Here is a 12,829-nt window from a genome sequence, read left to right as displayed (position 1 = left end):
GACAGAGACAGCTAACGCTTGAAACACTGTTGTAGAAGTTAAATAATCATAATTATACTTTAATTTTTTTTTTATAAAGAGCTCCTTTAATCAAAAAGTTCAGCACTATTATTTCATGGTTTTTGTTTTTATAATATATATATATATATATATATATATATATATATATATATATATATATATATATATATATATAAATATATATATATATATATATATATATATATATAAATATATATATATATATACATACATATATAAGAGTATAAGGGAGGCAGACCGTGTAGTTTTTATCATATTGAAGGCGACATCTGTTTTGTGCTTGCTTATATTATATTAATGGATGGATGACTAAAACCACATTACAACTCGGCCCTTGTGAGTTTTTGAATGGTTTTCTTATAAGTTATTTAAAACAAAAAAAAATATTCCAATTAATTATGTGAACAGACACCTCGAACGAATCTTATTTCGCATTTATATGCTGGAAATTGAATATAATATGTGACCATCTGTCCCCAAGCGGTATGTATGTCGGTGTGAATTAGATACAGGAAATGGTATACGCAAGGTAAAATAGAAAACTTTAGTAAAATATAAAAGATTTATCGAAGAATGTTATGTGTTGCTGTTGATCAGGGACCGTTTGTAAAGCGCTCTGATCACGTTTAGTGGATATTGCCCTATATAAAAGTTCAACGTTTGTTGTTGTTTGTTTAGTTTTAACCCTCTGCATACCAACTACACGAAAGTCGTCACATTCGTACCATATAACAAACAATATTCTTAGTCAGATGTCTTTTGTCCATCATACATTTGAAGAATCGCTATTTGTAATACCTAGTTATTGTAGACTGTTCCACGTCCCGTGCTCACGGAATATTGCAAATTCCTCCAAAGTTACGAATTGTGGTGCTGTTATTTTTTGGATGCCGGTTTATATTTTAAACTTACCATCCATAGGAAAATCGTCACATTCGTCACGATACAACCAACAATTTTGTTATTCTGATCTCCTTTGTACATCGCAAATTATTTTTAAAAAACAACTTTGTTCTAGCGATAAAAACTAGACACTGGACAATATTATGTTTAGAATGTACTTGTTCCTTTTCTGTTTGAGTAGAAAAAAAACACAATTATTCGTGTGTTGGGTGGGTGTGAAGTTTCAGGAAAAATTCTGGAAATGGCTGGTAATGAAAGAATTAATTGACATTAGAATTTTTGAATATGATAGTGATCGACCAAACAGTTTTCTCACACTGCTGAGTTCCTTTGATCTTTTTGGAGTTTAAACCCTCTCCTTACTACCTTCAGCAAAATCGTCACATTTTTAAGACACAATATAGACATATTTCTTATTCAGATTTATTTTGTAGGTCACAAATTTTGAAGAATGATCTTTGGTTTTTAATAAGAACATAAAGTTGTTTTGTAGGGAGCTTGTTTGAATTTTAAAAATCATTTTATTTCTGCTGGGTCAACCTGCCATTTTGTGAAAAAACTGAAATTGATCGGTAAGGAGAGAGTTAAATTTTTTTAAAACTTGTTTTGCTGAACAAAATGATGTCGATAAAGCATATAATATGTATCCTTTAAAGTTAGATTAAAAACGAAAAAAAAATCAATTTTATGTTAGATGGTCTTGTTTATGGCGACTTGTACAAATATGCAGTTCTGATCTCCGAACCCAATAAAAAATCATGGGCCTTGTTTAACATTGTTGTAATTGACAATATTTTGCGTCATTTTATTTTTTTGAGATTTCCATTATAGCAATGAGTTCATAACGAATTGGGTTAACAGACCTGCAAACAATGCACGTCGGAGAGGGGAAAAATCTAGGAAATGGTCGGGATGGTTAGAGTTATTTGCTAAAAGGTTGAATGCATAATGTAACCATTAAAAACTTGGATACAGTTTCTTTTTTAATGAGAGCAATGGATTACTTTTTTTATGAGGGAAATGAATTAGATTTTTATGATGAAAATGAATTAGTTTTTTTAAGAGTGCAATGGATATAGGGGTCTTTAATAACAAAAACAAAATTCGTAAATATTTAATTTATTTTTACTTTGAACACGTTTTAAATACAATAAATGAAAATAAAATTCCCTTTATTCATCCCGCAGGGTAGAAATGTCTCTAAGGTCTATTTCAAGCAAACTGAGCTAGGGCGAGGTGAGATGACTTGCTCAAGCTTACACAGCGCAGCGGCGGGTGATCGAACTCGGTACCTTTCGGGTACGAAGCAAAGACCGTACCGCTGAGCCACGTTTCTGTTTCAACCCGAATATAATATACACTTATTTGCAGGCCTGATAGCCCAATTAATTATGCGGTGTTTCTTTGTTACGAAACCCACCGAAATCTGACAAAGTTATGGGAATTAGGCAGCTGTAGGAAGTGAACCCGGGACTCAGGGAATTGTACACCATTGGTGAGTGAACCTGGGACTGGGTTTCGGTGGGTTTTGTAAAAAAGTAATTGCTTTTATACGAAACCCGCCGAAACCCAGTCCCAGGTTCACTCCCCAATGCTGCCTAATTCCCATAACTTTGTCGGGTTTCGTAAAAAAAGAAACACCCTTCATTATGAGGTCATTGTTAGTATTGGAATTTTTAAAAATGACTTTACAACAATATTAAATTAGGCCCATAATGGGGTTAGAATATCAGACCTGCATGTATGTCTACGTTGTGTAATACCATTTTGAAACGACAATTTACATATTATGCGTTCCTAATCTTAAGGTCATTGGTCATAGACATAAAATATGTAAAGTCATTGGTTTTTCCTTACATTAATGGTGAATGAATAATAGATATTGCTGAGTGGCTTTGATGTATTCTACAGTGTTTAGTAGATAGATAATGCATTGGTTAATGGCTTTCATTATAAGAAAATGTCACGTATAATGTGAAGGAATCTGTGGGGCTGATGATGATTTCGGGTAAAACCCATGCACTGGAGATAGCTATGCACTGAAGTCGTGGGTAGGTCAGTAAAACTCGTGTTGTTTTTTTTTTTTTAATATGCCCTTCCGCCATGACATCATAAAATACTGAAGCCTAGGCATTCCATGAAGGTATATAGATAATTGATCAAACAAGATGTCTGATGTCAACAGGAATCATCCATGTTGTCCAAAGTGAGCAAATTGGGGGTTAAGAATCTTGCCCAAGGAAAAAAAACGAAAGTGCCATAAGCGGGGCTCGAACCCGGTACTTTCCGGGTCACAGTGCCATGCCTTAACCACTCAGCCACTTCGGCCATTTTATCAGAAAATGTCACGTATAATGCGAAGGGATGTGATTACTCGATAGTATCAAGGGAGATTTAAATTACGTCATCTATTTGTGTAGATATGCTAGAATTGCGTAGAATAAATTATACTCGCACTGATAGTCAAACGTCAAAAATGACTTAGTATTGAGACCTAGGACTTCATAATAATATAGATGTCACTGATTGAGACCAACCATATTTTTCTTCGTATTAATTTGAGTCAACGGATGAGAGAATTAGCCTGAAATAAAAAAAAAAGGTATGCAAGTTACCCGTATATCAGCCTGAAAAAAATTATACTAATTATATATAATGTTTTGATTGGCCATTAATTCTGTGTTCGATGATATAAATTTTACATGGGCTGTTCGGCACAATGTTGGTCCCAAAGCCTATTGTTTTAAGAATAAATTGTAAGATACGATAAGAAGCCACTTGTTTGTAAAATACTGGATGTGTAGGTACATTTGACCGCCAATTTATATGTGACCCTAACAAGAAATATATAATTAAATATATATAATTCTTCGCCATAAAATGACAAGAGTGTACAAATGAATGTAATTTCGTACATTTCAAAAAGGTAATATTACATATGTAATCATTTTGATTTATTCATTTTTAATAACTGCTTCAGTTTCACAAAACACCATGTTGACACGATTGTCATATTTCCTCACTCTCTCTCTCTCCCTCTCTCTCTCTCTCTCTCTCTCTCTCTCTCTCTCTATATATATATATATATATATATATATATATATATATATATAATCTACATTACTACATCATTACATATTGTATTTGTTCAAAGATTGAAATCAAACTGTGTTTAAAATCAAATTGCAAAGGAGATTGTGACTTTTTTTCCCATTTCATTCACAGTGACATTTCCTTGTACATAGAAGAAAACATTCAAGTTTAATCCCTCAGAAATAGACCATATTTACATTGACAAAGCGTTCGTGTTGACCTGACTGCCAAAACTACAGACAATGAGGTCTGGATCTAGCGAAGTACGGGATGAAAGCTCGGCAAGAAACGCCTTGCTATATGGCGTCGATGAAAATCCTCCATGGTATTTGAGTATACTGCTCGCTATACAGGTTTGTATTGGATATTCCATTACTCGTTAATTAATTAATAAATGATTAATAAGAAATTAAAATATTAGTGCACATAAGAGGTCAGTTAGCTGACCGCAATATGCTTCAACAGTCTTGACGTCACTTCCCTCGTAATGACGCATAGTAATTTAGTAACTGGCTCTAAACTATCGGAACAATGGCGGACGCCCTAATGAAATACTTCACCGACGAGCATAAAAGTGTACCCATAGGAGAAAAACATTATAAATATGATCATGTTTTGACTTTTATACATTCTGATGACATGACATGTGAAAAAGTTCTAGCCCGCATGAAGAATAAAAAGTACTGCTTTTCTTTGTTTAGAACCAAGCTGCTCGTTGCTGGGCGGACGTGACATCAGACTATTGAATCCAATTTTGGGCTTGATTTAAAATTATTGTGATGGACAGTATTTCAGTTCGTTTGAGAGTATTTCCATAACAATAATGAACCCATAACAATTTGGGTTCTTAGACCTGTAAATAAGTACACGTCTTTTATACCCAATTGTATTTGCAGGTCTGATAACCCAAATTGTAATAGGCTCTTTGACGTAATGGAAATACTCTCAAACCAACGCAAAATATTGTCCATTACAACAATGTTCAATAATGCCCACAAATAACCAGTAGATATTTGACCAATCAAAACAGAGAATTTGTGACCAACATTCTCACGTGCTCGGACAAATATAGTTGGTTGTTTTTAAACAATAAAGTGAATGATAGCGACCTATCTCTGATCATTGTTATTGTTTTTATACTGCCAAATAGGTGACTAGTTATCACACGATTTTCTCAATCATATTATAAATGTTTAAGTTTACACAGACTATTCCCTAACGATTCCGCGTCCACTCTGTTTGAAGCAAGTGTATTTTCCGCGTCGTCTTCTTTTGATGTTTCGTCAAAGTCAGCGGCGAGACGACGACTCCGCGACGCCATCGTTAAGTTATAGGCCTGACACTGACCAAAAAATGACGTCATAATGCCAGACTTTTGTCACAAAAGAAAACAAATCGTGAGTTGTATTCAATAGTTCAACCAATGAAATAACTTGTTTCCACGAGCTCTACAGACGACAACTCAATAGACTTTACTCAAACATAAAAAATGACGTCAAACTGCCAGTCCTAGAGGGTTCTAATGCCAGGTTATATGTTAACGATAGCGCGATTCACACTGGCATTAGTAAATAAAATTTGTTGGAATAAAAAAGAACCTTAAAATCGATTCCGCGTCGATTCTGAGTCCACTCTTTTTGACCCCTGACGAGCAGAACTTAACGCAGAAGGTACCATGTTACTGTAGAACGAGCTTAAGTCTTTTGGCAACCATGAGTTGTTATTTTTCAAACCTGTTGCTATGCTGTGATGACAACGCTCTCAGTTGTCATATGAATACTACTCACCATGGTTGTATAAACCCATGGCAGGCCTCCCAACGTCACTTGCTATTTTGTGAAGTACGTTCGGGGCCGGAAGATAGCAAGGCATAGTACATTACTGTACTGTTTAAGTCCGTGAACGGGTGACCAAATCATAGTACAGAGAAGGAAAATCTATTACTATATACTATATGCCCCAATAAAAGTATAACACAGAAAAGGCCGAAACTGTGTTATACAGGCCGGTACAGAATAAAACAAAACATGACACAGGAGACCAAACACTGTGTCGTAAAATATCAAAAGCTGGTCGGTCGGTGACGAAGTAAAAAGCGACATAATATGTCGTAATATCGCATCTCAATAAAAGAGTGTGATAATAAAAGGTGCCCGTTAACAATTGAGTCGGTCAAGTCTCTATCCAAATCCAAAAGGATAGTGATAAGTCCTGTACGTAAAATAAATTTGGGAAGCACGGTTGTCCTCAAAATTTGTTGGGTCGTGATCGGTATCGAGTGAGGTGCTACACATCTTCACGAAAAATCAGAACAACGCTGTGTCAAGACTACAGAGGAGCGAACCCGAGACGACAACAAGACAATATTTGTTGGTGTGTGTTGTATCGTTTTTATATGTTCTTGAATAGGTACGTTTTGTTTGTCAAAACTTCCATTTTTATTCTTTTACATTTTCTTTATCTTTTAAAATAAAATTATAATGGGCACGATCTATATTACATTTCCATGTGCTCGAGGTCATTGGTCACATTGGAATATGAGCTCAAAGTGACCCACATAGTGAAAAGTGCTCAGAGATTCTGAAATATCTAACATCACGATTGGTCATTTTGTTCAGTTTGACAAATGTGTATGTTTATAACTTTTGTAAACGTATCAGCTTGTTTACATTTGTTAAGAAATATCCAATGGGAGCGATCTATATTCATGTTTTCGCCCAACCAGGTCATCAATCACATGATTTGTTGCTCTCCAACGATTGGATATTTCTTAACAAATGTAAACACGCTGCCATGTGTCAAGCTTAACCAAATAGCCAATCGTGATGTTAGATATTTAAAAAGCTATGAACACTTTTCACTCTGTGGGTCACTTTGAGCACATTTTGCAATGTGACCAATGACCTCGAGCACATGGAAAGTTAATATAGATCATACCCATTGTTGGACACCTACAAATCATGTGATTGATGACTTGGTTGGACGAAAACATGAATATAGATTGCTCCCATTTAATTTAACCAGCAGGCTTGTTTAATAATTTACAGCTATATTTTGGTGGGACCTTTTGTAAAATCATTAGTCCGATTGTAGTTGATAATATCTTATAATATAATTTTAATGTCATAAAATCAGTGACAGAAGGTTCAAAACATTCGTGGCTATAAATACAATTACCTGCAACTGGTCATCCCAATTTCACACCGCTTTGAGACGTTGAGTGACATTTACGTGACATGGAATAAACATATCTATCGGATCGTGTTCTGTACCGCGTGACACTAAAAAAAATAATTGAGCTTTAATATAGCGCAATATCCACTAAACGGGCTCAAAGCTCTTTACAGGGGGCCAACAGCAACGCTTAACATGTAGAACGGGACATGACGATTGTTAGGCGATATTACATTTTTTTCGGACAGAAACAACGCTGTTGACGGCCAGGTACTTATTTTCCACCCGGAGTACGGTGAGAGAATGTGAGTAAAGAGCCATTTCTAAGGACTCAACTATGCGGCGAGCGAGGCTCGAAACCAGGACTTTTCGATCCGAAAGCGAGTGTCATACCACTAGACATTATTACCGCACAATAAATATTCATGATTATGGAAGAAATGACAGTGCATACACGAACGCGAAGGGTGGTTTTAACCCTCTCCTTACCATCCATAGGAAAATCGTCACATTAGTTACGATGCAACCAATGAGTTTTCTCATTCTGATATCCCTTGCACACCACAAATTATAAAGAAAATATTTTGTTCTAGACCTCTAGCGATAGAAATCAGTCACTGGACATTTATATGTATAGAACGTACTTGTTACTTTTCAATTTGAGTAGGAAAAAAAATCTATTCTTGTGTTTTGTGGGTGCGAAGTTTCAGGGAGTATTCTAAAATTGGTTGGTAAGGAGAGAGTTAATGATTTCCTAATTCTATACCGTACTAAATCGATTTGTTCCCGTCACCCATTGTCAATGTTTCCATTGAATTTATGATATTATGGAATTTTAATGGACCACTGGTGCTTCAATTTTTATTGCATATTTATGTAGATGCACATACATAAATACATACAACACACACACATACACACACACAAATATATATATGTATACACACACATATATATATATATATATATATATATATGCATGTTATATATATATATATATATATATGTATATATATGTGTGTATACATATATTATATATATATATATAATATATATGCATGCTATATATATATATATATATATATATATATATACATATATATAATTATCATATAATATGTGTATCTCTATAAATATGTTATATATACATGTATACTTATATACATATATATATATATATATATATACATACATTTATATATATATATATATATATATATATATATATATATATATATATATATATATTCATATATGTGTGTTTGTGTTCGTGTGTGTGTGTGTGTGTGTGTGCGTGTGTGTAATATTAAGATATTTTTCCGTTCGCTTAAGCGCTTACCAGTTTTCGTAGACAAAATATCTAAAAGTAAATGTGATAAACACAGACAAAAAATTGGATTCAATAGTCTGATGTCACGTCCGCCCAGCAACGAACAGCTTGGTTCTAAACAAAGAAAATTAGTACTTTTTATTCTTCATGCTGGCTAGAACTTTTTCACATGCCATGTGATCAGAATGTACAAAAGTCAAAACATGATCAGATTTTTAATGTTTTTCTCCTCTGGATACACTTTTATGCTCGTTGGAGAAGTATTTCATAAGGACGTCCGCCATTGTTTAGAACCAACTACTAAGTTACTATGTGTCATTACGAGGGAAGTGACGTCACGAATGTTGAAGGCTATGGCCACGTGTTCCAGCTATGAATCATAATCTAACCAAAAAGTACTCTGCAGGTCTCTGGCTCGAGGTGGCGTTCAGAAACCCATAGATAGTATGCGCTTGGCTAAGAAGCTCACAACATTGCCATCAGGAAGTATAACGGACCAACATACAAAGCTATCATGTGTAACCTTGAACGTTTATAGTCTGGATAATACAGTTTGGTGAGAATTACTCATAAACACGGATGACAAAAAACTATAACAAAGACAGGAGTGACGTCAACTTCACTCTATCTATATAGAGCAATATGCATCAAACGTGCTCAAAACACTTTACAAGGGATTCCAAACCAACAGCAATAGGTAACATGTAAGAGATGTTAGACCCAGTAGGCGATATTATAATATATTTGCTGAAAACGCTGTTAGTGGACAGGTAATCATTTTCCATCCGCGATTTTGAGTAAAGAGCCTTTTCTATGGAAACGTTTCGCCCCTCTAAGCGGGACTCAAACCCAGCACCTTCCGATTCAAAGGCAGTATTAAACCACTAGTCTGCGTCATTTTAAAATAGTTTTCTAGTTTGTCTATGCGGTCTAGTGGTATGACTCTCGCCTTTGAAACAGAAGGTCCTGGGTTCGTGTCCTGAGCGGCGCATAGTTGAGTCCTTGGAAAATGCTCTTTACTTATATTCTCTCACCGTAATCCGTCGTTAGAAGCGTTGTCTCTGTCCGAAAAAAAATGCAATATCGCCTTACAGGCGTCATGTTTCGATTTTCATGTCAAATGTTGCTGTTGGCTAGTTGCTCCTTGTAAAGCGTTTTCAGCACGCTTGGTGGATATTGCGCTATATTAAAGCTCAACTTTTATTTTGTTACTTATTTAAAGTTGTTTTTTTTTTAATTATTGATAATATAACTAGGCTCTGCTCTCACGTGACTAGATTATTATAAACCTATTGATAGTAGATATGAGCTTGGCTAAGAAGTTCACAACATTGATATCCGGAAGTATAACGGACCAACACAAAAACTATGTTTAACCTTGAACGTTTATAGTCAGGATAATACAGTTAAGTGAGAATTACTCATAAACGTGGATGGCAAAAACAATAACAAAGACCCGAGTGACGTCAACTTCATTCTATCTATATAAAAGTTCAAGTTTTATTTCGTTTCCTATTTAAAAGTTGTTGTTTTTTAAAAAAATTATCGATAATATATAAAAATGCTCTGGTTCCACCTGACTAGATTATTAAAAAGCTATTGTCTCTTCTCCCTCCCCCCCCCCCCCCCCCCCCCCCCCCCCCCCCCAAACATAAACACCCAGCAATTCCTGACCTGTTTCAGCGGGACATTTGCATACCCCGTCATCCTGAGCTCTGCATTGTGTATCGCTCATGACAGCTCAGGACTCAGTGAGTTTATCAACACCGTCATCTTTGTATGTGGCGCGTCCACCCTTCTTCAGACCACTTTAGGAATTAGGTCAGTGAAGAATAACGTTGTACAAAATTGATGCTATGCGTTTGGTAAAAATACTCACAACACCTACCAACCTGATTCAATGTAATATAACATAGTCTGTTTATAGTCTGGTTAATACAGTTAAGTGAGAATTACTCATAAACGCGAATGGCAAAAAACAATAACAAAGACCTGAGTGACGTCAACTTCGATCTATCTATAGACCTCCCCGCCTGTCTAGCCAACAGTGATTGGGTAACTGGGTCTTTTAGATCAGACAGCAGAAAGTACTTCGCGATAGACTAGCTTTCTATCTGAAGAGAAGCAATCAACTGATATTGTCTATTTCAAACTATAGAAACAGGGAATAACCTCCGCTCAAAAAGCTCAAAGTACTACTGTTTGCAGTAGTAAATTGAATTCAATGGTCTGATGTCACGTCGCCCAAAAAACGGCGGCCATCGTGGTTCTAAACAAAGAAAATCTGTACTTTTTATTCTTCATGCTGGCTAAAACTTTTCATATGTCTTGTGATCAGATTGTGTAAAAGTCAAAACATGATCAGATTTATAAAGTTTTTTTCCCCTCTGGATACGCTTTAATGCTAGTCGGAGAAATATTTCATAAGGGCGTCCGCAATTATTCAGATAGTTTATAGCCAGTTACTAAGTTACCCTGCGTCATTACAAGGGAAGTGACGTCATGACTGTTGAAGGGTATTACCGTAAAATGAGTCAAGGCGAGATGGTTTGATCAAGTCACATAGAGCAGGGGGATTGAACTAAATATCTTCTGGATACGAAGCAAAGACAATGCTGTTTTGCCAAGCTGCCCAAAGTTAATCGTCGTCAACATCTGTTTTGTTCAAAAACTTGCAAACCTGTGACACCGCGAAGTCCGAGGGTTAAGAGTTTTTACCAAGACGAGGGTCATTTAAAGCGATCGAAGGACAAGTATTTTTGCCAATTTTTAAATACTTGTTTTTTCTCGAGTAGGCCAGTTAACTGGTTAATTAAATGTCCTTTAATTTTCTCCACATCTCCACGAACCCCCCCCCCCTCCCCTTATCTAAACACCTGACCAACCTCTCCATTTGTCCAACCTTCCCTTCCAGACTCCCAATAGTACAAGGACCAAGCTACGCCTTTATTCCTCCTATCTTGATTCTCATGAAACAGTACAAGGATAGATGTCCCAACTTTGAGTTGCCAGGTAAAGAATGTATTCCCTGCCAAATGATAGACGCCGCTAAGATAATATGTATCGGACACCACATCACATTTTTTTTTCTTTTCAAATTGATCCAAAGTCAGTTCATTTCGATCTACGTGTACATAATATTTGCAGTTCTGACAGCCCAAATTGTTATGGGCTCATTGCTGTAATGGAAAGACTCTCAAACCAGCGTATACTTATTAGCAGGTTTGGTTATCAGACCTGTAAATGTGTGCACTTCGTTTTTAATCGATTAAAATGACTCCCATTTTTTTCTGATTTAAGAAAATTACCTTTTTTGGGGTAACTGCTATCGAGAGGGCTTAATTAGAGGCAAAAATCACACTTTCAACTCTTCATACAAAAAAGTGAGTGGACCAGGTACTGATGTCGATAATAACATAAAATGAAGTGAGTAGAAAAGTGCCAGAAGACATTAGAGAATAAAAATTTCGCGGCGAGTTGGGCTCGAACCCACGACCTACATTACTAATACGACAACTCCGTGGGAGGAACGCTATGCAGTCGATGCCATCCACCCAGTAAGGTCGTGGGTTCGAGCCCCCATCTCTTCATTTTCTGATATCCTCAACTCTTAAAAATATAAAACGCGCTACATTTAGTATTAAAGATTCGTCCTTCAGAGCCATATGGTCCATGGAGCTGGTGTTAATCCCGATGTCTATAGCGTGAAAAGGACAATAGCAATTGCTTGCTATCCTTTGGACAAGACGCCTGTCAATCGCAAAGTAAATTCCGCAAATTCTAGCAGACTCAGCTACCCATTCACTTTCACTGCTGTGTGAACAGGGGGGGGGGGGGGGGGTCGGTCTTGGTCCCTTTAGGTGTTAAATGAGTGCTCTACCAACTGAGTTATCGGGACCTCCATAATTATTATGTTCGAGAGACAATTCTACAGTTTCTCACTATTCCATGTAAAAAAAAAGAAGTGTCTTTGTTTCAAGCACAGAGGACTAAATAAAGGGGGAAATTTGTAAAAGATTAAAAACGTTTCCAATAATATATGACGTCATTTTCAAAGCGGAGCAGTGTCCAAGGAATGCTGTCCATGGTGACTAAGGGCTAACCCACACCAGAGACTGACTCCGACGATCCGGCACTGCCGTCCTCTGCCGTCTTCCGGATAAAGACGTCGGCACGGACAAAATACTAAGAATAAAAAGAAGAGCCGCTAAACCTACCCATACCAAGCACCCGACGTCCTTTGCTATTTTTTTTTCGAGCTTGGTATAGGTAGGTCTAATCTCCGGT

At 36.3% G+C, this 12,829-nt stretch overlaps 1 protein-coding gene across 5 annotated transcripts in view; it reads left to right on the top strand.

Annotated features, from left to right (window-relative positions):
• The first annotated feature begins 295 nt into the window (after window positions 1-295).
• Window positions 296-12,829, top strand: part of LOC144963671 (solute carrier family 23 member 1-like) — a 27,610-nt gene continuing 15,076 nt past the window's right edge. For 2 of the 5 annotated variants that reach the window (XM_078897629.1, XM_078897626.1), the window contains exons 1-4: window positions 296-378; window positions 4,171-4,391; window positions 10,206-10,363; window positions 11,457-11,554. In XM_078897629.1, the coding sequence (XP_078753755.1) occupies window positions 4,281-4,391; window positions 10,206-10,363; window positions 11,457-11,554 (367 nt within the window). In that variant the 5' untranslated portion in view covers window positions 296-378; window positions 4,171-4,280. Of the gene's footprint in view, window positions 379-2,798; window positions 3,001-4,170; window positions 4,392-10,205; window positions 10,364-11,456; window positions 11,555-12,829 lie in introns of those variants that run through there. The other 3 variants (XM_078897625.1, XM_078897628.1, XM_078897627.1) reach the window with 3 other exon arrangements.

Source organism: Berghia stephanieae, chromosome 2, assembly GCF_034508935.2.
Source record: "Berghia stephanieae isolate SIO BIC M18660-M18661 chromosome 2, UCSD_Bste_1.3, whole genome shotgun sequence".
NCBI lineage: Eukaryota > Metazoa > Mollusca > Gastropoda > Nudibranchia > Aeolidiidae > Berghia > Berghia stephanieae.
This window is presented reverse-complemented; position numbering and strand designations above follow the sequence as displayed.